Here is a 27,630-nt window from a genome sequence, read left to right on the forward strand (position 1 = left end):
TGATCGGTCGGAAAATTTGACAATTTGTTCTATGCTCTGTCCTCTCCCAGGTGAAAGGTATATCCGGTTCTACTTGTCCAATCAATGAGTGCGCCTTTCGTCTTCGTGAAGCTACTCGGAAAGTTCGGTTCGCGCAGTGTGAATGCTGAACCTTTTTAACGAGTCATTTGCAACTCTTGCTGTGAGGTAGCTCTCCAGCTGGACCCTGGTCCTCTTGTACTAGTGTGATAGCGCCCTTATAAATGACCTTCATGTGAAAGTATTAAAGTATGCAAATGGCGAATTTCTTAGACCTCTGATGGAGAAAACATTTTTAAACTAGAGATGCACCAAAAAATGGGTTTTCACCTTGTTTTCTCCTATTCATTTTGGCCCAATATTTTCATATTGATGCATCCAAAGTTTAAACACACAAAATGGCACTGCTTTTAAGCACAGACATTTTGTGATGTCAGTTATAACAGACAAGCGCAGGGGCATGTGATAATGAGTATTGATGAAGTCATGAGTAAGGGCAGGTAATCTGGCATAGTCACATTTGATTGGGTAAAATAATACCGGAAATACTGGATTTTATTTACCTTTTTCTCCAATATTTCACATCAGAAAAGTAAAAATTTTGTTTTTCAATTTATTCAAACAAGATTCTTTCTGCTAGGATGCACATGACAAAGGGGTTGTTTGCCCCTTTAATCAAATATTAAATTAACAAGTATTGTGCATTTACTGCATTGTCATTTTATTTCTGTAGGATTGTGGTCATTACTTCTTGGCTCCCCCTTTTTACAGTCTTTGCACACACTGGTTTGTGGAGGGTAAAAAGAAAAGAAATTCTGATTGGTGTTTGTTTGTTGCCGGAGGACATGCGTCTCGGAGGGTTTGCATCTAGGAGACCGACAGCCATCTAGCGTGCTACTACGCGGGCTGCTCTTGAATCCCCCCTCCAAAACTTCCTCCTTGCTCAGATCATACGTGCTGAATACAAAGTACTTTAATTTCATTTTTAATCAAACTGGATGAAATGATCACACGTGAAAAGAATCCTCATCAGAAATCATGTTCGTACTAATAGCAAGTGACCTAAAGGTTGTTATGGGTTAAACTCTACAGCAAAAACACTATTGGATTAATTTATCCTTATTTGTTCTACTCATGTGAACTCTTCCCCACTTCCCTGAAGAACACCTGCAATCGTATAGTCTGTTTGGGAGATGGTGATATGATGTTTTGGGGTCGAGGGCCTTTTGAGACTATACACACAAGCTCCTCAACAAATTAAAGACGATGAAATTGAAGGGGATGTGAGCCGGCACAGCAGACAGCCTTTGCCGTAGTGAATTAAACAGAATGGAGCGTGTCCAAAGCCTATGCCTTGCATCCTGGCAAGGCTACAAAGGGGCACTGATACTCAGGCAGAAGCGGAGCATGATATTGTCTTTGCGTATGGATTGGGATAACGTGGCGTATCCAAGGCGCTCTAAGTGCCGACTCTTATTGGAGGGCTACCAAAGCGTGTCATCGCCATCCAATACTTTTGGGAAAATGCGGAAGGTTTTTGTCTGCAGCAGGTCAACCTCAAAATGGAAGTTTATCTAAAACTTTGTTGAAAGTGCAAAGGCACTCTTCTGAAAAGCAACAACAGAAATAATTCCTATTCAGTAGTAGGCATGTGCCGGTATGAGATTTTGACGGTACGATAACCGTGAGCAAAAATACCGCGGTTTCACGGTATCACGGTATTGCAATTATAGCTCCAAAATGTGTTATTTTGAGATGTATCGGTTTAAAAAAAAAAACAGCTTCTTTCCATTGAACAGGATTTTTTTTTTTAGAACATAGTTGCAAATTGGAATATGAATGTATTGTTAAAATATATAAATTATCAATAAAAAAAAAGCAAATTTTAAATAAAATTAAAATATAACGTAGACTATACCCACAGCCACAGCTCAAGTTGCTCAAGTTTAGAGCAAGAACAAAATTATTTCTATAAAAAAAGTAAAAACTCTTTTGAATAAATTTTTTAAAAATTTATACTGCATAATTTTTTTTGAGGATTGAAAAGCTCAAGTGAAGTTTCGCCATTTTCAGCCACTGTGTCAACTCTAGTCTACATGATGTCATGCCTTTGTGTTAGAAAGAACAAAGAATTCAAAAGTTAATAAGTTAGTTAAAAATGTATAAGTTAGTTAAAATGTAAATATTGTTGTGGAAAGGTTTCATCATAAAAAAAAAATAATGATAATAATTGGGAGTGAGACCTCTCCTTGATCCAGCGAACGTGGATTTGTGCTTAGGGCAAGATCATCTTTCCTCAATTAACGATCTTTGATGCTATGCCTTTTTTCCCCCTTCATTCAAGAGAATCATGCTTGTTTTCTCACTCTGCGGCTGTAACACTCGACGAAGTTGCTCTCCCAGCTAAGCCTAGGCTAACATTCGTCTTTTATAAGCTTTTAGTTAGTTTGTATATCGAATTTCAAAGGAAAATATGTGTTTTGTTTTTGGCGAACTCATAGTGCTAATCTGTTTAGCTACTCACACATGGAAAAATACAATTGTACAACGTTTTAAATGTATTCATTCTGTATATTTCACTTACCACGATTTGAGAGCTCAATAAATTGAAGAAAAGAACGCCTTATGTTTGGAGTATTTGTTTAGGGTTCGCTGGCTGTTTAGCCGATAATCACTTTCACACGCAGCAACAAACGGGAGGGGGTGAGCGCTGCCGCGCCACACCACTTCTGGCTGGATTTTTGACACATGAAAAATGGCGAATACCGTACTACGGTCTGACGGAAAATTTTAGTGGTTTTGAAACCGCGACGTTTTCACACCACGGTAAACCGTGAAACCGGTAACCGGCACATGTCTATTCAGTAGACGTGATTGCACCATCCTTTTAAAATGCATATGACACCAGAAAGAATGTTTATTTCATATTACTGTGGTATTTTATGCTGCTGAATGAAATGAACCGCTTGGATGTGCGTTGAAGCGATCGATATATTTATTCAACTTTTTGAATACCGCGCCATGAAAATGAGTGACTTCCGGTTAGAGTCTAGTGTTGAGGAAGGCGGATGTGACGTCAGAGAATGAGATCTTCATTATACAGCCATACTATCGGACGATTCAGCTCATTTTGCGGAATTAATTTGTTTATTTTTCGCATCACGCCAGCACAATGTGCTGCAGGCATTTGTTGCAGCACCAGGGAAAGTGGTGTGAGCCCTTTTTGGTTTCCAAAAGATCCTGTTCACCGCGAAGAAATCTGACAATCGAGGGAACATTGGACGGACGAGGAAGTGAATAAGCTACATGTTTTATATTATGTCAAATAATGGGATCATGGCACACATTTCAACTCGTTCACTCCCAGCCATTTTCACAGGAGCAAGGCCCTTCGCTCCCGGCCGTTTTACTGGATTTTGACTGATTTTGCAAGGCCCACAGATCATTCTGTTCTATTGCTATATAACATGGAACCCACCAAAAGAAAGACTCTTCTTTCAGCAGAAAAAAAGTTAGGTCATATCTTTTTTCATTCTTTAGAAATCAGCATTAGAAAATAGTTTAGTTTGAGCAATTTTCCAATTTCTGATGAAAAAACAGAGAGCATACATTTCAAACAGAACTTTGGCTTATACACAGCTATTTTTTGCTTTAGTTACATCCCAAACATCTGAATAATGTTTTTCTTTTACAAAATAAGACAAACAAGACAAATAGAGCTTTTTAGCAAAGTAACAATTTATTTACATACAACTAACTGAAAGATGACGCTGTTCTGGCCACGACAGCCGGCTAAACTTTTCCCTCATCGCCATCCGTCTCATAAAGATGAATTTTTTTGAGTCTCCGCGGGCTCTGCTCTGCTCGCAAGCAGCACGAACTCAAAGGCATCGTCCGCTACTCTAGTGGTCCCGGTTGTTCTGCTCGGTCGTCCAGCGCCTGGCATCCTTTCGGTCATCTTCCGCTGGCGCCCGGCCTTGCGGCTAGGCCGTTCGTTGCCGTTGAATTGGGTTGCGGGTCTTACCAAATATGCTACTGCCCTCCAGTGGCCAGTTTTATTGCTTTCAAATGAATTTTCAGCTTTGTGCTTTGGAGCTAAATTGAATCACGACACAGAGATGTCTTTTTTGAAAAAACAAACAGACAAACAAACAAAAAAAACCAAACAAACGTAAAAGACGTATAAATACGTCTTTGGGACACTGGAACCATTAAAAAAAGAACGTATTCATACGTTTTTGGGAGCAAATGAGTTAATAAGGAGGTGGCTTGTATTTTGTGGGTGACAATGCTTGGTGTTGGCCAGTGAAGCAGGGCGTGCTTGCATTCATCGGCCGGCGACCGTGGTGTGTGGCAATCCGCCCGATGTTGGCCAGTTTGTCCGCCAAGAATGAGCCATTTTCGGTGTTCATTGCCCAGCTGCGTCCTCAGCACCAAGCAGTCTTGCAGGAGTGCTCGTTGCTGAGGACGCAGACCACGGGGTGAGATCTTGCATGGAGCCCCAGATTGAGGGATATTATCAGTGGTCTTGTATGGCTTCCATTTTCTAATAATTGCTCCCACAGTTGATTTCTTTACACCAGGCAAAGAGTGAAGAGTTACAGAAAATTTTTGGCCTCTGTTATTGCCAACAGAGGGTACATAACAAAGTATTGAGATGAGCTTTTGGTATTGACCAAATACTTATTTTCCACCATGATTTGCAAATAAATTTTTTAAAAATCAAGCAATGTTATTTTATGTTTTTTTTCCCCCCCACATTCCGTCTCTCATTGTTGAGGTTTACCCATGTTGACAATTACAGGCCTCTCTAATCTTTTCAAGTAGGAGAACTTGCACAATTGGTGGTTGACTAAATACTTATTTGCCCCACTGTATGTGTTTGGCTGGCGAAGGTTTGCATCTGTTACACAGATCTGATTTTCCAGAGAAATTTTTGGCCAACCTAACATTTGTAAAGTGACTCCTGTGTACAATCTTGCACTGTGAGAGTCGATGACTAGCTGATATTGATGAAGAATGTACAAGATTGAGCATGTTGTTCCATTGTTCATCAGATATATTAACGTTGGGGTCTTGGTTCCAGATTGTTCTGAGAGTATTTAAGAAGGTTGGATTGATGACAGTGTTTTATTTTAATTCAAAACAAAACAATTTAGTTCCAATCTTATTTATGTGCTACCTACTCATTGTGTTGTGTCTCTGCTGTGGTAGAAACAGGTCTGAGTAACTGGTGTTCAACTTTTCTAGTGAGTGAGACACTCTGTGCCTGCCTGCTCAATGCTCTTTCACACTAATCTTTGCCTCTTAGTAAAGTGTTGGTCTTAGTGTTTTGTTGAAGTAAGTGTGCAATGATTTTTTTTTTTTTTTACCTTGGCTTGAGTGCCTTTACTAGCCTTTTAAATCCCTAATTGTCCACCACTGAAAACGGCTGCAGGCTTTTGGCAATGAATTCAATGATACGCCTTTAGCTAAGTTGAGCTCTGGTTCTGTCATGAAGTAAGTCTGCTTGAAATGCCTCATGACTGGGTGTTTGTCCTTGCTTGGTGGTTGGATTCACATCAAACATTTTTTGAATTATGGTTCAAGTGGCTTCTCGTGTTACTTTACTGATTTGTTAACAACCACAGTCTGCAAACAGTTGTTGAAACAACAGTAGCTGTTATTAGAGATGCATCCCGATCGATCGGGCCCGATCACGTCATTTTCAAAGTATCAGAATCGGCAAAAAAATATCGGACATGCCCTTTTTTTAAAAAAAAAAAAAAAAAAAAATATATATATATATATATATATATATATATATATATGTATTTTAATTAAATCGTTTTCTAATTGTATTTAACGTTACAGACATAATGTGTTACACTCTTCCAGAGTCGTTAGTTTAAGCTTAAGGTAGGGTTTTAAATTTATCGCGTTAACAGCGAGAGTTAATATTTTTTTACATTTATCACATTACAATATTTAACGCAATTAACGCATGCGCTGCACGACCCACTCACGCATTGTCACGTTCAATTTATAATGGCGGCATTCTACCCATACAGTATATAGAGCTAAAAGGCAGCGTAAAATGAGTAGAGTGAATTTTGGCAGCCTTTGGAGCCTATTTTTAAATGGATAAAGCCTTACAACGATTAGAATAATCGTGGGAAGCAATGTGGGGAAGAGAGGTAATAGTTGATCATTTTCTTAACACCCTATGTTATTTCCCAACGCAGAGAAGATATATCAATTGGTACCACGACGCACAGTCATGGTTGCACTTCCCATCATGCATTTGGGCAGAAGTTAAATGGCTACAGTATCATTTACTGAAAGCTCAACAAATACACTAGACGGCAATATTTAGTCACAATATACAAAGTCACATTTATCCTTTAAGAATTACAAGTTTTTCTATCCGTGGATCCCTCTCACAGAAAGAATGTTAATAATATAAATGCCATCTTGAGGATTTATTGTCATAATAAACAAATACAGTACTTATGTACTTTATGTTGAATGTATATATTCGTCTGAATTTTATTCATTTTTTTCTTAATGCATTGCCAAAATGTATATGATCGGGAAAAATTATCGGGAATGATTGGAATTGAATCGGGAGCAAAAAAAAAAAAAAAAAAAAAAGCAATCGGATCGGGAAATATCGGGATCGGCAGATACTCAAACTAAAACGATCGGGATCGGATCGGGAGCAAAAAAACATGATCGGAACAACCCTAGCTGTTATTGCAATTGCAAACCTTTCAGTGCGTCGAGATTCAATTCAGATTTTTTGGGTCACGATTCGACTCGGAATAGCTTTACGTTTTTTGAAATAGTTTTAATTGATAAGCAGTTTGGTCATTTTGTGACCAGTATTAGAGTTAGGTCTGTGCTGCCGTGTTCTGTCGATCAACTTCACATTGCTGACATCAGCTTAACTAAACGGCGGGGACTATCGATGCAATGTGTCCCGTCGAACAAATCTACTTTAAGTTTTGACACGTTCATATTAGATACTTCCACTGTCGAAACACTAATAAGATTATGTGTTGCAGTGGGACAGTTAATCAAGCATATAATGTCTTGTAAATAGTAAGGGTGTAATGGTACATGTATTTGTATTGAACCGTTTCGGTACGTGGTGCTCGGTTTGGAACAGTGGCGTACCGAACGAGTTTCTGACGTAATGTAACCCTTACTTTTCGAGGCTGTGAGTCGATCGGGTTACAATTTCTTTGTTTAGATTATATTTACTCTGTCTTCTCTACTATAATGAGGACCAACACGGTAGGAAAGTATAACCCAGAAACGTCAACGGCACGACAACGTGGCCGCCGCGAGAATGCAGTGAAACGCGTGCGTTAAAGTCAATCAGACAATGCACACCAGTCGTGAATGTGCTAGTCCTTTTTTCCCCCCTCAAACGCAGGTTTGATTGGCTGATGACTTGACCCCCCCCTTCACACACGTGTTCACAACCGGTGTTCTGTGAAATTTTTTACCCTGATACTATTTTGTTCCCAAAACTTTTGTGGTGGTGAATAAGCACTCTTTTACTTTTAGTTGGACCCTCAAAGTTATCCAAAGGTGCTAAATAAACAAGAGATTATTAGATTAATTAGATTATTGTTTTTGCCAGCGATACCGAGTAGCTGTAACAGATGTAGTAGTAGCAAGTAGCTCTACCGATTTCACCAATGAGATGTCGCAAAAATAATCACATGACTCCATTATACCAATCAGAAGCAAGCTTGCCGTTCTAGCTTCACGCCAGCCTGCTCAATCATGTGGTCTTTAGCACTGTAAAAAATGAAGTATTTGATATCTAGCGCTGCTCGCAACATGACTCGAAAGTGCGGATTTCAACCTCTTTCCCAGTTTTTATTTGGCACTGATTGACCAAGGAAAATCGGATATATGCTCCTTTTGAGTTCTAAATAGTAATAATGAAGGAACTCTTCACTATTAAAACTATGAACTGTTTTCTCCACCAGAGGGCATTCATGCTCTTTGGACAAATAATGCCTCATTTATGTTTTATTTTTCTCTCATTGGAATTCAATTGTTTATTTATTTTTTTGTATTTCTTTGGCTAAATGCGGTTATGTAATATGTTATTGTCCAGTATCATTATAACAACGGTTCATATACCATTGTTAAAAAAACAAAAATAAGCAGTTATTCAAAATGTTACTCTTACTTGAGTATTCTTTTCACTGTATACTTTTTTACTTGTACTTGAGTACATTTTTTGGATGACTACTTTTACTCTTACTTGAGTAGTATTATTTTGAAGTAACGTTACTCTTACGTGAGTAAAATTTTTGGCTACTCTACCCACCTCTGCGTTTAAATATTGCAATTTAACTTTGCTTATAAAATCCAGACACTTACTCTGGAAGTTTTCAAAATGTTTCTTAGTAGTTTTTAAATACAAAGCTTTAATCAAACGGTGTACCACCGAAACCAATACAATCAGTCCAATACATATGCACTGCAAAACCTTAAAAAAAAAAAAAAAAAAACTTCCCTTGTTTTTAGTGTAAATCTACTAGAAATAAGTGAAATTATCTGCTAGTGCTTCAAGTAAATTTTACTCACTTAGATTTCTTGAAATAAGAAAAATACCTAGCTGAAAATAAGGTTAAAAAAATTTGTCAGAAATGTTCTTTATTCAAGAATAGATATTGTTCAAAACATTATTTGAAAGCATTTTTTCTTGATTTAGGTGAAAAATGACCAACTAATAGTAATATTTACTTAAAGTAAGAGGAAGAATCTAATGCATTAATCTGTTAACCAACCTTTAACACTCAGAACAAGATGGAAAAAATTATTCGACTAGATTTAAGAAAAATGATCAGATTAAGACGTTATAAATTTTCAGTGTGGAAGTTAAATAAATTTGTATTGATTTATTTTGCATTAATAATTTAGTCGATCAATTAATTTGGTTCACATAGGTGAAAAGTGTAGCCCTGACCACCATTCACCCAATCTGCTTGGTCTTATATTATTAATATCCCTTCTCAAGCAAAAAGTGTACATGGAGGTTGTGCTCTTATATCGTCCCTACCAGTATTGAGACCAAACATACGCCCTTGATTATTACCGTAATTTTGGGACGATAAGGGGCACCTGACTATAATCCGCCACCCACAAAATTTGAGAAGAAAATGGCATTTGTTCGTAGATAAAACACACTGGATTATAAATTGCAGCTGTCCTAATTGTATTATGGGATACATACATAACAAATATTAACCAGGAACACATTATTTGACAGCGGCGTCATAACACTGTCACAAAACCAAATGATCCACCATGAAGCTTTGAGAACCAATTGGCTGCAAAGCTTCATTGCTTCAAAAAGCTTCATTTGGCCATCACTACTCCCTTGGAGGAGACAGTCAACCTCTATTGCCAACACTGCTGTCATCCAACATGCCTCCTAGCATGCATTGCAGTGCTACGGATGTAAACAACAATCAAAATTCATGTTGTGTGCTAATTATTTCTTCAGTTACTCTTTTAGTTGTTTCATTAATTGCTAGGTCTGGTATTTGGTAACATTTTATTTGACAGTGGCGCCATAAAACTGTCATAAGGGCATTATTATTATGACAATGCTTATGACAAATGTCGTTTTGTATTATCCGGCAAAGGATCTCACTTTTGAGTAGATGTAAAGGATCCGAGCTGGACATAAATGGACTTAGTGACGTAATTTGCCGGGTGATATTGAATGACATCTTTCATAAGCATTCATTAATGCCCGTGATATTGTCATGTCAAAATTATGACTGTCTAATGGCAGTCTAATGACGCGGCTGTAAAATAAAGTGTTACCTATTAACCCAAATAAATCATCGAATAAGCCGCACTGGGCTATTAGCCGCAGGGTTCAAAATGAGGGGAAAAAAGTAATAGCTTAGTCCGAAAATTACGGTAAACTAATTTAACTATTCAACACAAGTTGTTTTTTTATATTGACTTTCAGCAAGGATGTAACTAAAGAAGGCAGTTTACAGTAGAGGCGTGCGAAATTTCCGATTCTTAGATTATTCGCGATTCGGCCGTGGAGGGTTCGAGAACGATTCACAAACTTTCAAATTCCGATTATGAATTATACCAGGTAAAGCGGAAGTAAAACACAGTCAGCGCGGTCTTTGGGACGCAATGAAGAACGGACCGAGGGTAAATATCATGTTCAACTCATGCCGCTAGATAAAAAAAAAACAATCATACCTGACTGCGGCCGACAGCCGCTACAAACAACACCAGGTTGCTAGTTGCTACAAACAAATGGCTACAGTAGATATCATATATATGTAGAACTAGATGCAAAATGACAGACGACGGCGGTGTTAGAACATGTATTATTGAACAGAGATGCGAAATGACGGACTTGCCGGCGTTGGTAAACAGCCGCCATCTTAAGGCAGTAGACTTCTCTAGAAGGCTCTGTTGTAGCGAATCTAATTAACTTTTTATCTAAAATACTCCTAAATCGGCAAAATCTTGTCTTGAATTTATCTTTAAATGATGAAACAGTTTTAAAACTTTGACATGTCAAAAGTAGACAGAAGGGAAATTATAGAATAACGGGAGCAATTTTAACAACTGTAACAGTTGATTCACAACATTAATTTGATTCAATGTAGTTTAAAGCTGCTGATGGGGACTGGAGTTTTTTATTTACTGTTATTTTTATATATTTGTTTACTGTTATATGTTAACTTGATACTGAAATAGTGTTTGGTTTAGCCTGAGAGGATTTTTGAACAATTTGGGAACTAATGTACAAAACATTAAAAAAATTTTTTTTAAAAGTAACCTGTTTTACTAGTTAAAAGATCATTAGTAAACTGTTGATAAATTATTTATTGTTGATTTGTGAAGTATTTGTTAACAGTTTGTTAAGCATTTACAGGGTGTTTTTAACCTGAAAGACAGTTTGTGTAGAAACGTTTAAAGTTTTTGTGTGTAACATTTGGCATTTCTATCTTTTCAGGTTAAGAAATGCCGTTCACTTCAAAAGAAAAGGCATTTTGATAAGGCATTTTGCAGGCAGCGCTCATGTTGCACATTTATGAAAATCTGCCATAGAACCAACAAATATTTGTACTTTTCTTCGTATATTTAACCAATAAAACTTATGAACTTCAACATAAAGTATAAATAGTTTTATTAAGATCCATCAACTTACATGGGCATTTAGAATGGGGTCAACCATACTGGAACACGCTTCAAATGCTTAACAAACTGTTAGCAAATACTTCACAAATCAACAATAAATCATTTATCAACAGTTTACTAATGATCTATCAACTAGTAAAACGGATAGTTATTATCAAGTGTTACCAAAAAAAAAAAAAAAAAAAAAAAAAAAAGGAGGGGGGTGCATCAATAATCGTTTTATAATCGAATCGGAGCCTCTGAATCGTAATCGTAATCGAATCGTTAGGTGCCCAAAGATTCCCAGCTCTGGTTTACAGTGTGTGTTATTGAACTCAGCCGTCGTTTTTCCTCCACGATTTGATCGCATACAAGAAGGCAGGTTTGCTGGAGTTCAAAATCTCTTTTGATGGGCCAAAAAAAAAAAATCAACCATCTTTGCTTGGAACTAGGGTTGTTCCGATCATGTTTTTTGCTCCCGATCCGATCCCGATCGTTTTAGTTTGAGTATCTGCCGATCCCGATATTTCCCGATCCGATTGCTTTTTTTTGCCCCCGATTCAATTCCAATCATTCCCGATAATTTTTCCCGATCATATACTTTTTGGCAATGCATTAAGAAAAAAAATGAATAAAACTCGGCCGAATATATACATTCAACATACAGTACATGAGTACTGTATTTGTTTATTATGACAATGAATCCTCAAGATGGCATTTACTTTATTAACATTCTTTCTGTGAGAGGGATCCACGGATAGAAAGACTTGTGACTTTGTATATTGTGACTAAATATTGCCATCTAGAGTATTTGTTGAGCTTTCAGTAAATGATACTGTAGCCATGCCCAAAGGCATGATGGGAAGTGCAACCATGACTGTGCGTAATGCTACCAATTGATATATCTTCTCTGCGTTGGGAAATAACAAGGTGTTAAGAAAAAGATCAATTGCTACCTTGCTTCCCCACATTCCTTCCCATGATATGTCTAATCGTAGGGAGAGGGATTGTAAGGCTTTAGCCAATTAAAAAAAGGCTCCAAAGGCTGCCAAAATTCACTCTACTCATTTTACGCTGCCTTTTATCTCTCTATATAGGTAAAACGGCGCTATTACAGATTGAGCGCGACAATGCGTGAGTGGGTCATGCACCGCATGCATTAATTGCGTTAAATATTGTAACGTGACACATTTAAAAAAAAAAATTAATTACCGCCGTTATCGGGATAGATTTCATAACCCTACCTTAAGCCTAAACTAAAGACTCTGGATGAGTGTAACATATTACGTCTGTAACGTTAAATACAATTAGAAAACGATTTAATTTAAAAAATTAAAAAATAAAAAAGGCATGGCCGATATTTTTTTGCCGATTCCGATACTTTGAAAATGACGTGATCGGACCCGATCATGCCGATCGATCGGGACACCTCTACTTGGAACGCTTTGAGGTCGCAACTGGTACCATCAGAGTGGGATAAGTCCGACTTCCCACCTTCCTCGAATGCAGCATAAGACACCAGATTGTTGAAAAGGTGTCCTCTTGATGGGTTGCAATGAAAACCCTTACCCACTTTTGTGGAATAGTTTAGGTCTAGATATAAACACAAAGGATTTCTGTCCAACGGCAAATAGTTTTTCTTTCTGCTGTGTATATAAAAGTGAAGATGGCTCTGCAAAATCTCAAGAGGGGTTCTGAAATAAGTAAACAATTCTCACAAATGGAAACTCCTAGGAATAGATTCGAGGTGCTGTTGACTCAGTTTTTGCTATTCACAGTGACATCACTGTGTGCTGAAAAACGACGATCTCTTCACTGTCTTCCCCTAGTTATGGTGTGAATGTAATTGAAATGCAAATGTATGCAAATTGCAATCATACACGATTGGTTTTAAGTAGACGCAATGAACACTATCGTGTTTTTGAGGCGGATGCAGAAATGTAACTTAGGGTAAAATGACTCTCAGAGTCAGTGTTTAACTCTTGATCTCTCTCAGGTGGTATCGTCTGTTTCTTTTCACACATAAGAGATCTGACCACTTCTGCAAAGAGCTACTCAATTGAGTTATTAACCGATCCTTATGTATAAAATCAATTCTCCTTCTCCAGCTATTTGTTTTCACTCCAATGGAGCCTTTTTTCTCTTCTTTTTTTTTATTCTTGAGGGACTCATTCTCCTCAAGCCTCCTCTCCTCCTGGCATTATCTCATCTCGCCACTTCCTAACTCTCCAGAGAAGCCGGCAAATTGTTTCTGCGCATGAGAGCGGATAATTACGCCGCGGTTGTGTCTGTCTCGCTTTCAAGTCATATCGATGCAGTGAAAAATGCAGTTTTTTTTTTATGCATGCGGACGTTGTTCGTCAAGAAGAAAATTGCTGGGGCTGCCTGGAAATTACCTCTTTTGTGGTTGAAACTTCTACTTCCGTTCCATCATTAGGTGTCATAAGATGTGGAATCATTCCGGATAATGAATACTGATGTGAAAAATATAGAAATTAAAAGAATGTTGTGGATCAGTCCGGGTCCCATGATTTGACATGTTTCAGTGTTTCCCCTAGGATTTTTAGAAGCTGCGGTGGTGGGCTGCATCGGAGTCGGACTGCCTCACCATTAGGAGTGCAACGGTTTACGGTTCAAAGCCGAACCGTACGGTTCGCCCTGTGCGGTTCAATACGCCTTTATGAACCGCACCTTTTCGGTTTTGCAATTAATTTATTCCGAACGCTAGTGGAATGAATTGGTCGAGCTCTGTGTGCGACGTGAAGCCCAGCTGTGGAGAAATTCCCGCCCCGCCGCAAGTAAATGTCCGTTCGCTGTCAAACACCTGTGTAATCGAAGCCGAGTAACGCCCTCTCTCGCTTACGAGCGAAGTGAAAGTGAAACAATAAAGAAAACAAAAAGCTATGGCGAGCGGAGGAGTGGAGAGATCGAATTTTGAGGAAGCACTGGCTTCTTTCAAATCTGCGGTGTGGCAACATTTCGGTTTTCCCTTGGACTACAATGCGGTGGGAGAGAAAATAGGAGGGAGAGAAAATATTGGAAAAAAAAAAAACAATTTGCAAGCATTGCTCAGCGCTTGTTCCCTATGCTAAGGGCAACACTTATAACATGACTCCGGCACATCAGCCAGTATCACCCACAGATATCACTTTCTCAGAGCAGGACAACCCCGGAGATGACACCAGTGAAAACACACGGCGGGCTTCGTTAATTTATTTGCAAGCTTGACCCGCGTTACATTGTTCCCTCCCGGACATATTTCTCCAACAACGTATTCCTCGACATTTATGAAATGGCACGCAAAGCCATCAAAAATGAATTTGCTAAAGCACATAGTTTCGCCGTGACCACTGATAGTTGGACGTCCCGTGCTACAGAGTGCTACTACCTAACTGTGACGGTCCGCTATTTTTTATTCATACCTGTCAAGTTGTACGGTCTCGGCATAATTTGTACAAGTGAGCACTGATTTTTAAATGTGTATGCCGTTCGTTACGTTCAAATTCTGTACGTTTTTCGTGCATTATGTTTTTTTCCCTCCGTTCGTCAATACCTTGTTTGAATGACGCGAGAAAAGTCAGAGGCACGGTGAGGGAAGAGTGTTTGTTGTGACACTGTAGCAAACGCGATGCTAGGCTAGGTGGCTCCAATATTTCCTGTCTGTAGCTGACAGCCTACAACCTACGCCTAGATTTCTCATGCATATAGAACTACATGCGAAATGACACTCGGTAGCGTTAGTAAACAGCCGCCATTTTAGAGCAGTAAACTTATCAGAAAGGCTCTGTTGTAGTGAACCTTCCTAGTGAACCTAAGTAACTTTTTATCTAAAATACTCCTAAATCGGCAAAATCTTGACTTGAGTCTATCTTTAAAAGATGAAACAGTTTTAATATTTTCACCTGTCAAAAGTTGACAGAAGGGAACTAATGCAAAAACGGGAGCAATTTTATCAACTTTAACGGTTGATTCAGAACATTAAATGACCTCCGAACATAGCAAAGGTTACTGTGTTTTTTTTTGGTTTTGTTTTGGGTTTTTTTGTTGAAAAAAAAAAAACAAAAAACAAAAACATGAAAGGTAACACCAGTTACTTTGCCAAGTAACTTTTTTACTACTGTGTGTGTATTTCAGTAGTCAACCACTAAACTAGCCAAAGAGCTAAGAGGCATTTTAACAGTCGAAAATGTTTACATTTTAAGTGTTTATTTCATTTTCTAAAAAAAAATTTTTTTAAATAAAAATGCAAAAAGCAAACCGAACCGAAACCGTGATCCCAAAACCAAGGTTCAAACCGAACCGTGGGCTAACTGAACCGTTGCACCCCTACTCACCATGTCGTGCCACGGCAAAATTGCGTCATATCATGACATTTTTTTTTTCACATTTTGCTTCTCAAAAAGAACCATATCAAAGATCTATTTGAAATATTTCATGAGCCAGGTTAATGTTGTAGCTCTCAGCTACGGTTCATGTACGTAAAATACTTAGCTGATCACAGTTACATTATCCTGCGTAATATTACGACTGTTTTTTTCCGTAACAATAGTATGACTTACATATCGTAATCCTTCTTTTTCCTTTTATTTGGCCTTAATATGTACTACATCAACACAACAATAATAGTACTTCTGTTAATGGACCAATGGCGTAGGTTTGCATAGGGACGTTAGGGACATAACATTAGGAACTTTTCAGGATGCTCAAATTGTCCCCACCAAATTTTAAGCAACATTTTAACAGTTGATTTCTTTATACCAAGCGTTTTACCTATTGCAGATTCAGTCCTCCCAGCCTGGTGCAGGTCTACAATTTTGTCTCTGGTGTCCTTCGACAGCTCTTTGGTCTTGGCCATAGTGGAGTTTGGAGTGTGACTGACTGAGATTGTGGACAGGTGTCTTTTATACCAATAATGAGTTAAAAACAGGTGCCATTAATACAGGTAACGAGTGGAACCTCGTTAGACCTCGTTAGAAGTTAAACCTCTTTGACAGCCAGAAATCTTGCTTGTTTGTAGGTGACCCAATACTTATTTTCCACTCTAATTTGGAAATAAATTCTTTAAAACTCAAACAATGTGATTTTCTGTTTTTTTCCCCACATTCTGTCTCTCATGGTTGAGGTTTACCCATGTTGACAATTACAGGCCTCTCTAATCTTTTCAAGTAGGAGAACTTGCACAATTGGTGGTTGATTAAATACTTATTTGCCCCACTGTGTATGGGGAAAAAAATGATTGTAGGTTTAGGACAGGGGTGTTCAAACTTTTTGCAAATGGGGCCAGATTTGGCGTGGTAAAAATGTGGGGGGCCGACCTTGGCTGATGTCCTTTACGGGGAACAATATATTTAAACACATTTTAGCAAGCCATTCTGTGTGTCACATTTGCTTTATTATTATTATAATTTTTTAAAATTAATAATTTCAGCAATCTGCTTTATTATTATTATTTTTAATTAATAATTTCAACAATCTCGCAACTAGCGTTCTCTTTCCACTCTCGGGCTCTTGCGAAATACTGCTGCTATGAAATTAAACTAGCTTTAAAAGTTGCTTCAATTTCTCGCTGCGTATCTTCCCTGTAATCTTGTTGTACATGTCAGCGTGTTTTGTTTAGTAATATCGCCTCACATTGAATTATTCAAAAACAGCGACTGTCTTTTTGCAAATGAGGCAGACACAGTTGTTGCGTATTTTATTGAAGAAATAGTCCAATTTCCACCTATCTTTGAAGCGTCAGCCGTCGCAGTCAACTTTTTTTTTTGTTGGATGTCGCTATTTTAAAAAATTGGAAGTCAAGGATCACACGGGGTAATGTTGCTTAGAGTGCTGCTGCCTTTTAGTGGGTAAATGAGGAGCAGCATTTAGTGTGTAAGCTACTTCATATGCTGGTAGCAGTACTGCTGACCAATTTATTAAGTCTGTGTGCGGGCCAGACGTTACTGATCTTATGACAGAGGCTGGGGGCCGGATGAAATTTGACCACCGGCCACATTTGGCCCCCGGGCCGCACTTTGGACATGCCTGGTTTAGAAGAACTAAACCATTTTTTGTGTGCAAGAATACAATATGTGCACCAGCACTAGTCAAAACTCAGTACTCTGATTAAAATTGTCGTTGCAGAATAAGAATTAAAACTGAATTATTCATCAGTCTACTGCAGACCACAAATGGCATCAATAGAATAGTGTTTTTGCTTGCTTACAATACACAGCACGTTTGAGTAAGCCTGCTTATTAAATAATGGATTGATAGGAACTGCAACCGTGTCAGGCGGCCAGGTAACTGTCCAGATACAGTTTCAGCTATGTAACTGCCTTAAAAAGTAGTTCTACGGTTGTCAGCAGCCGAGTGGGAACTCGCTGTTCGGGCTGGTTGCGTGGACTGCTGGTAACCACTAGATGCTGGAAGCCACTCGCCTCTAATGCTGCGTTCTGACCATCCGCAACAATTACTCGAATAATTAACACAACACGCTGACGTCATGTGCGTACAGGAAGACGAAAGAGGCAGCGGATATATTTGATTCCAACCATGCATGTAAATAGAGGAAACGATGAAGAAGCTGACGAAAGTGAAGAGAAAGGTACCAAGAAAAAACAGAAAATGTCAAAAGTGTGAGAGCATTTCAAGCTGGACACCAAGGCGAACACTTTCATGTATTCACTGAACTTTTTTCTTTCCAAAATACTTCAAAATAATCCTCTGAAATTACAATGAGTGACATCAGCAACGAAAAAATGCAATGCTAGGACGCAACGATTCGTTTCAAAGACATGCCATAAAGAACTTAAACGTTACTTTGATGTCCACATTAAGGTTGTTTTCATAGGCTCAGGCCAGAATTACATTCATTAAGTCGAAATACCTTTCTGCGGATTTTGCTTCCTATTTGCTACTCCGCACCGACGTAGTCAGGCGCAAGTTAACAACAGGAGAATCTTTGGAGTTTTGTGTGAAATCATAATGATTTTTTCCCCCCATTCTCTTTTGTGTTTTTTCATTGCAATCAAAATAAATGAAGATATTACTACCTAAGAATTTGTAATTGCAATCATTTTCTGGGATAAATTGAGCATTAGCTGACAGAATTGCAGGGGTGCCAATACTTTTGACCACCACTGTAAATATTCTTTTAGATGTCATTTTAAATTATACAAATTAGAATGTACCTAAAATTAAAAAAAAAAAAAAAAATCTCATTTGCAATGCGTGGCAGCTTTTATTTTGGTGTGGCTGTGCACCACAACCTTTTCTGTTTAGGGGAAACCCTGCTCAACCATTTTTTAAATTAATTCATATTGGGCAAGCATCATAGTAACACTATCATTTTTGGCCCGATCAAATAATTTGATAATTTACTTTTGTTTTTTTGTTTTTTTAATGCAATGATAAGCTTTGTCAAATACTGAATGCTAACATCAGTATACTGTACTTTATTACTTTCCATGGTGATTGCCAATGTGCAGATGTTATAAACATTGTACTTCATCGTCCTTGTTAAGTGTAAAATGATCCCAAACTTTGGACAGTTGTTGTTTTTTGCTGGCTTACTGCCATCGGGACACTAAACTGACTGGTGCACGTGACTACAATAACATTACTCTGCACTGATATACTGTACAGCTCGAAGGTCGAGGTTATGTTTCAACCATTTTTTGTTTAAAAGGCTTGGAGTTATTTAATTAATTGTTGTTGCTTTACTGGTGATCGACTTCAGTCAGATTGTGTCCATTTCGCTGTAAATCCCATTTGCTTTCTTCCATTTTACCATGTTGTCGTTCTTTTTGAATGCCCTACCTTTTTTATATTCTCCATGAATGCCACTCGCCTAAAGTGACCATTTTTACCAAATACAACACTGTTTACAAGCTGTTGAGCATTGAATGCGAAAAGGGTAAGGCTTGTGAATTTCTCGAATGCACACTTAAAAGTTTCCTTATGTTTTCCACTATTTATTATCTGTTTTGTAGTTTTATACATCGATAAGAATAAAATTTTGTTCCTAGGCGGCAACAAATTATTTGTATTTTATTTCAATGGGAACCATTCTCTTGTTTCTTGAACAGAGTCATGGAATGACTAAAAAATTCTTAACTGCGATTTCACTGGTTTCATCTATTCAATGAGTGTGAACTCTATGCTGTGTTTCAGGTGGAGTGGATCCAGCAGCAGGTGGTAAAGAGGAGGATCAAGAGGGATTACAAGCCAGCACCGCCCCTCTCTCTGTCTAGCCACGCCCACAGTAGCCCGATTTTCCCGAGCAACATCTTCTACAATGATGCCAAGTGGAACAGTATGTGGTACATTGTGAGTATACCGTGCCGAGATTTTTTTTTCCTTCGGCAACCGTCAACTTAGTTTGTATGTCAAGGTTGAACCGAGGTTGTTTGATTAGTGCCGGGTCACATGTGCTGAGGGATTTGTTTTTGTGAATGGAAGATGAGAAGAGCCATAGTAAAGATGTACTGTCCAACACTATTCATTCCAGGATGACTGGATTCCACCCCTCCAAAATATACAAATAACCAAACAAAGATATTTATTTTAAAATATAAAAAGTGTGCCAAGTACAAGGAAGCATAAGGCTCCCACATCACCCCCAATAAAGGACAATACCACTATATAATTGTTCCTGCTGCCTCTTGAGGCAGTGTGGCGCATACATGTAGATCACACATCTACTTAAGAACCTAGGCCTCCGAGGTAGGTGTAGTGCGTCCGTATTCAAACTTACATTCAGATAAAAAGAATAGAAAAATACCATTGCAACAAAACGGCATTAAGTTGACATTCATTCATCTTCCATTCCGTTTATCTTCACGAGGATATCACAAACGAAAAAATTAGAGGCAGTATGTAACGCAAATGTTTGGGGAAAAACTACAATGCTGTAGTCCTTTCTTTAAAGCAGGGGTCCCCAAACTATGGCCCGCGGGCCGGATTTTATTATTTTTTTTAAATAATGTTATTTATTTCCTGGCTTTTTTCTGTGAAGAACCCAGAGAGGGCTGTTTGGTTATTTATTTAATTAATAGTGTTATGATTATTTATTATTCATTATCATTATATTATATTATATTATATTATATTATATTATATTATATTATATTATATTATATTATATTATATTTAGGGCTGTCAAACGATTAAAATTTTTAATTGAGTTAATTACAGCTTAAAAATTAATCGTAGGTAATCGCAATTCAAAAAATCTATAAAATATGCCATATTTTTCAGTAAATTATTGTTGGAATGGAAAGATAAGACACAAGATGGATATATACGTTCAACATACGGTACATAAATACTGTATTTGTTTATTATAACAATAAATCAACAAGATGGCATTATTAACATTCTGTTAAAGCGATCCATGGATAGAAAGACTTGTAGTTCTTAAAAGATAAATGTTAGTACAAGTTATAGAAATTTTATATTAAAACTCCTCTTAATGTTTTCGTTTTAATAAAATTTGTAAAATTTTCAATCAAAAAATAAACTAGTAGCCCGCCATTGTTGATATCAATTATTACACAATGCTCATGGGTGCTTAAGCCCATAAAATCAGTCACACCCAAGCGCCAGCAGAGGGCGACAAAACTCCCAAAAACACAATTAACAAGTTGGCATTGCACTGTGCTGTCATTTTAATCTGTTTGAGCGGAGCATGTGCGTACTGGACGTAGACAAACGCGCTGGCCCTCAACGGCTTCCATACACTTTTGCGTACCGATGGCTGACCACTGTATTTGCGACAGACACGAGAAAATCCCTTCTCAAAATGTCAAAGAGGTAGGCCCCGCTGAGTAATCATTTCCGTGTTCCTCCACCCCCTTCAAAAGACAGACAGACGACAGAAACGTCACCGGAGCTATCGAAAAAAAGGACTTTTGCTGAAGTGGCTGCAGGAGGTACCTTGGCTAGAAGCAAATGATGCTCGCATGGAAATGTGGTGCAAAATTTGCCGTGAGAATCCCAATGTCACTGATAAGAGCAGCACATTTTATATAGGGTCAAATAATTTCAGCCATCCAAACTTTGAAAAGCACGAAAAAAACAGAGCATGTGGCAATGTGGCGATGTCAGACAGGACCCCACTCGCCCTATAAACAAGTGATGGAATAAATTTAATGAAGAACAGCGCCATGCACTGACAAACGTGTTTTTGCTCGCATTTCACAAAGCTAAACATGCTCATTCAATGAGCTCTTATGAGGAGGACATCCCACTTTTACAAAGGCTTGGAGTTAATGTGGGAGCCGCATAATGCCCTTTATTTTGAATTAGTGCTTTTATGTTTATTTCTTTACATTTCACTTCAAAGTAATGGCAATTTTGTTGTGCCGGTTGATGTTAATCAAGCGTTAATTGTTAATATAATTAATTAAAGGTAATTGGCTCTAAGTAAAGCTTATCATAATTTTATTGCATCAGGCGGGTCGGCTCTCAAGCTCAATGAGGACCAAGTCACATCTCCAGGTCTTCATCTGAGAACCTGGGCCAAAAAAATATGTGCACCCCTGGCAATAATATATGTGCTCCTAATGACATATTTTAGTAAAATAATTGTTGCTTAGAGCCTACAAGTCTTTAAGTCAATGGTTCCCTTTAAATGAGTCAGCTTAGATCCTCACAACAGATTTGACTCCTTATCACAAGTTGTTTGCTTGCCCCTTCCGATCATTGCTCTTTCTCGACTGCTAGTAGTCCTCAGCTCTGTCAATGGTTAATGTTACGTAGATAAGTGCTAATACTTTGACCGACGCTTTTAATATTTTTCTGTCTTTTAGACACACTTGGACTGTGTTGGGGATATTTAAAAAAAACTAACTCAACTCAATGTTATATAGGTAAGCAATTTAAGAGCCCCGTGAGCTGCTAAAGTTCTCTACTTAACTTAATCGACAATTTAGCATAAGATAATTTACAAACAAGACAAAAATAATTGGTATGCTTATGTTATCCACTAGGTAGCATTTCAAGCTTTATAAAATATTTTCATAACACTTGTGATAATATGTCGACGGACAACTAGTTAAATGACACCTCTTTTATGTCTTGAGGGGGTCTGTATCGCTTTCACCGGCACTAATTAACCCGAGGAGGGCTTGACGGCATACGTAACTACCCTCTTTCCTCATTCAATTTAAAGACCGAAGTCAATGCGAATGCTTTCGGGTGAATTCTGCAAAGTGAGCAGAGCAACTAGAGACAGTTTTGTCTGAGGGGAAAAAGGGAGGCTTCCAGGATATACAAAATAAATATTGGCCCGGCTTTCACTTGCTGGCGTGGCCCCCAAACTAGACCAGGGCGGTAAACCGAAAATTTACCGTTACCGAAATTCTTCACGATGACCGACATAATTTTGACCATGTAGGTAAATTTGGTAATTTAATAAAACAAGAAAATATAGTCTTTTCATCCCGCTTTGACTCTTGTGTTGTTCGGCTATCTTCATTCCCCTTTAAGAAAGCAGACAGTGTGCTTATGTATGGAGTCACGTGGTTTTCAGGAAGCCAAACAAACAGAAGCCCGGTAGGCTAACGCTAGTGGCTAACGCTATAAGTAAATGGGATGGATTCGGGCTTAAGTTAGCTTCGCCAAACTTTCACCCGACATTAAGTAAACTCTTGGGGGGTTCCAGACGGGCTTTCACCCACTGTCCTCCCTGGTTCTCACGATTTCAGGAGAGGATGCTTTCAGTGCTTTCTTCTGGTAGCCAAGCCACAGGCTAACGCTAGCGGCTAACGGTACAAATGAACGTGAAAGAGTCGGATAGCGGCTCTAACCTTGTCGAAACGGCTGAAATTAATAAGTGAACTGTGCACGGACTTCATGTAGCAATCATTATGTGGTGTTATTTGGTATCTCTGTGTGATTCCTCTGAAAGCTTTCATGATGGTAAAGCACTCAGCATAAAGTATAATCCAACAGTGAAGCCTTTATATAATATGACAGTTTAATGGCCACAGCTATTTTTCTGTATGTGTTTGCTTTATTCTGCCATCATAAAATCGTAAATGTTTCATTGGCATCAGAGCAATACAGCTTTAATCTGGTTGTGTCTGTGTGGGGGGTGCATGTATTAAAAAATGTTCTGGGGAAAAAAAAAAACCTGAAACCTTGACGTAAACACTTGTATTGAATAATTATGTCACAGCAGCCATTACGAATAAGTTGTCTGAAGTGTACTGTTAAAGCTGCAAGTCATTTGTGTTAGAATGACATGCTTGCACAGTCGTCATATTGATTTTTATAATGTTGTACATTTTTCAAGTCATACAAGCTGTTATAAATGTTCACACTAGAATTCTTATTGTTTACAAGATTTTTTTTAATACTTAATGTTTAGACTGCATGTGCAATTGTTAAATTGAAAGCTGGTAAGTACATTTAACGAGAAACGGTTCATTTGTATTCCACGCATTGATTTAAATTTTCAAATTATATAACAGTCCGCTTGGGCGAATTTATCGTCATTTATCGTTATCGAGGTAAATCTGCTCAATTTATCGTGATACATACCTTAAGGCCACATCGCCCAGCCCTACCCCAAACCGAACTCGTCAGCGCTGACGAGGTTTGGGTGGGAGGGTGGGGGGCTAGCCACACTAAGCCACATGGTTGCTAACCGTCATATGCTATTGTTTAGCCATAACTAGATTCATTACCTTATTACTATTCATCCTTCAAACAGCCGCTAGAAACAGAAATGTTGCTTAATCCATCTGCAGGCGAGCAGGAGATTGATTTTTGATCAATTGATGATTTTACGACACTGTGCGGGTGTTTGCTGGTCCTAATGGCAAACGCAGTCTTCCTTAAGGCAAAACACTACCGCTTTTGTCCACCGACGTCGCTAAAATCGACCTTAACTGAAAAGTTGCCAAGTGTTGCTTTAAACGGATAAATTTTTAGAGGTGGGAATCATTGGCAACCAAACAATTCTATTACGATTACGATTCAGAGGCTAAGATTCAATTATAAATCGATTATTGATGCACCCCCCGCTATTAGCTGCTTTTAATGTCTTTTAAAGTCAATTCATCACACGGTAAATAAAAATGAGGTTGGTAATTTTCCCGGGTGTGATTTATCGCCGTGTGCGTGTTTGCGTGTGCTACGCTTGGCACTCTGCAAACACGCATGTTGATTGCCAATGAGACTCCATTTCTTTTCACAGATGTTTCATGGTCATCAACACACCATAGAATTCAAGTGACATGCGGAAGAAGTACTAGTACTGTGAAGTATTACAGTATTGTAATATATTTGGAACTTTTGTTCAAATAAAAACAAAAAAAAAGAACTTACTTTTCAGTATCGCATTGGGACTCTGTATCGGCAGATTCTCAAAATGAGGTCACCCGACTTTAGTCTGACAGGAGTTCCCTTCCTGCAAAGATGACACTCATTCAAAGTTTTGTGTGTGTGACATGTCGCTGTATGCTTTACTTCACTTGAACATTTACAGGTAAAATTTATTCTATATATCTTTTGGTCTCTGCAGCACTGCAACGATGACGTGCACAACTGCCAGTCGGACATGAACATTATGGGCGCATGGAAGCGGGGCTACACGGGCAAAGGCGTTGTGGTCACAATCCTGGACGATGGTATTGAGCGCAACCATCCAGACCTCGCTCAGAACTATGTGAGTGTGTGTGGAGGTGTGTGTGCGTGCGCATGCATCATTGTGTGTGGACAGGTGTTGCAGAAAGTGACCAAGTTTGTGCCAATTTCAGAAAAAAAAAAAAAAAACATTCTGAAATTGATGAAAAAATAAAAAAGTAGGGGGCAAAAACTATCTGTGAACATTTATCAATATACAGTTGTATTTCTACTTACGAAGTTAATTGGTTCTGGAAGTAGTTTCGTAACTAGCAAATGCCCTAATCCATTCCAAGCCCCCCAAAATTTAGGCATAAATCTTTTATAAAGCATAAAAATGCATCAAAACATTGCTCAATAAACAAAATCAAAGTTGCGCATGATGTAAAAAAAACAGTAATAGATTAAGAATAAAAGTTAATACACTCATGTAAAGCTGTCGGAATTTTGCCTGTCTTATCGTCTTCTTTTTTTTTTTTTTTTGTAACAAGAGGCAATATTTTCTCATTTAGGCGTGTCTTAACCTGAAAATACTATATGTAGAAAGATACCGCTGTATATCAATCCACGTCATTGCTTTCCTTTATATATACAGTATATCTTAGGGTGACCAAACGTCCTCTTTTGCCCGGACAAGTCCTACTTTCAAGTAGTGTCCTCGTGGTCCGGGCGGGCTTTATAAATTCATAAAAATGTCCGGTTTTTATGATTTTTCACGGGACCAATTTGAAGAGATCCCCCCCGCCGGGTGGCAGCAGTTTAGATGGCTCCTACTAGAATGGAGGGAAGTAGTAGCTCTTCTTGTTTTTGTTGGCAGTTTACCCCTATCATGAGGCATTACCGCCATCTACTGGGTTGACGATTTGGCCACAATGCCTGTTTTTTTTTAATTTTTATGATAAATACGTATATAATGGAAACTGTTGACTTCTGTCGGAGCTTTGACTGTAAAATTCGGTTTGGTCTCGCATCGGCGCTGCCGATGATTGTAAACTTTCATAGTAAAGTTTGAAATTTGCCTCAGCTAGCTATGAGTAAGCTAAACCGCGCTATGCATTATGGAAAACGTAGTTTTGAACTGCTACGTTTGGAAACATGCTGATTGAATAGTTTGTCAGTTTATTTCGGTTTTTGTTTGTGTGCAATCGAGAACATTGAATGAGAACATCAATTGAATTGGAATAACAATTTGTCAAGGACAATTGTTGTGATAGTAATTTATAAAAATGTTTAGTTGGCACATAGCCTACTGTGTGTATGTGTATTGACTGGACTACATTTCCATGGGTCTGCATTATATATATATATATATATATATATATATATATTAAGTCATTATTTATTTTTTTTCAAACTGCATTTTTCCATCCAGAGGGGATCCAGAGGGGGCACACTTTAAATATAAGTGATATAGGCATCTTTGAGTGAACTTCGAGTAAAATTCAAGTAACTTGAGGCCGGGCTGAGTGTCCTCTTTTTTAGAAATCAAAATATGGTCACCCTAGTATATCTCATATCATAACTATTACTTTTGCAGGACTTAAAAACCATTTATTGAAATATTAATACAGTGATCCTCGTTAATTAGTGCTTCAAACTTCGCGTCCTCAGTCCATCGCAGATTTTTTTTTCCAATTAAAAAAAAAAAAATTACAGATGAGCTGTCCCGAGCCAATCGCAGAGTCTCACGCTAGCTCCCACCCTACTTCTCCTTGCTCATTGTTCGTCAGAGAGTGAAATGGAGCTGCTTCTTAAAGTAAACGATGATTGACAGACGGTTAAGCTTTGATCTTGCCAGAGACTCCAACGGGCCGCATGCATCAGTCATCGTTTAACTTGTTAAACAGTTGCTGTGGCAACTCATTGTGTATAAGTGAGCAGCTGGAGTGGATTTGAGTGGACACTCAATGAAACATTTATTAAAGACAAGCATTTTTTTTTAAATGGATTGGACATCTACTTTGTTTCTTGTTTAAAAATATTCTGTGGGACTAACATGTGTAAAAGTTATAATGATTACATTAAAAGTGCTTAAAAAACATTTATTAAAATATATATAAATACATAAAAGTTTTTTTTAATTAGACTTTGGGCAATAAGTTTAAAAAACATGTCCTATATGCAGGCATGAAGATCTCTCACCTTTCGGCAAAATTCGCCGTTTTGAAGTCAAAACGGGTGACCTAAGTGAACTGTGTAGATCCGAGGCGAAAATGTTTTTGGGGGGGAGGGTTTGGGAGATTTATTTATTTTTTTGGAAAGCGGCAGAAAGCCAAAAAAGCACACCAGAGTGGCCAAAACATTGGCTTATTTGAACGAAACATAGGAGGGTACACTGTTGTGTCCTGTCTCTTCAATGCCAAGCTTGGCTGCACTTCGGCAATGAATGAACACCTGAAGCGCTGTCACCCAGTTGTAATTTTGGAAGACAACAGGAGACAATTACAAACTGGCAGATTGTAAGTCCATCTAACTAACGACATGTTTTATTGAAGTTGCTAAGCCTGACGCGATATGTAATGAGTCCATTTATCGCATGGTAAAAAAAATGAGGGTGGTAATTTTCACGGCTGTGTTTTATCGTCGCGTACGTGCGTGTACTCGTGCGTGTTGATGGCATATGAGACTCCAGTTCTTTTCACAGATGTTTATTGGTCATCAACCAGACTTAGAAATAAAGTTCAGACATGCAAAATAAGGAAACACATCTATATTAAACACTGTAAACGTCAGCATTGCTACATTGAGGCTAATAGGGAAAAAAGAACCTACTTTAGCCTGCTTTAAAACATTGGCAGTCTTCTCCAAAACAGAAACTTGCAGTTAAAA

General features: G+C 38.2%; 1 protein-coding gene across 1 annotated transcript in view; it reads left to right on the forward strand.

Moving 5' to 3' along the window:
- LOC130913537 (proprotein convertase subtilisin/kexin type 5-like) overlaps nt 1–27,630 on the forward strand; it is a 305,474-nt gene that overhangs the window by 37,495 nt on the left and 240,349 nt on the right. The window contains exons 3-4 of the mRNA XM_057832213.1: nt 19,342–19,497; nt 24,701–24,844. Coding sequence (XP_057688196.1) covers nt 19,342–19,497; nt 24,701–24,844 — 300 coding nt within the window. The remainder of the gene's footprint in view (nt 1–19,341; nt 19,498–24,700; nt 24,845–27,630) is intronic.

This window comes from Corythoichthys intestinalis, chromosome 3 (assembly GCF_030265065.1).
Source record: "Corythoichthys intestinalis isolate RoL2023-P3 chromosome 3, ASM3026506v1, whole genome shotgun sequence".
Classification (NCBI taxonomy): Eukaryota; Metazoa; Chordata; class Actinopteri; order Syngnathiformes; family Syngnathidae; genus Corythoichthys; species Corythoichthys intestinalis.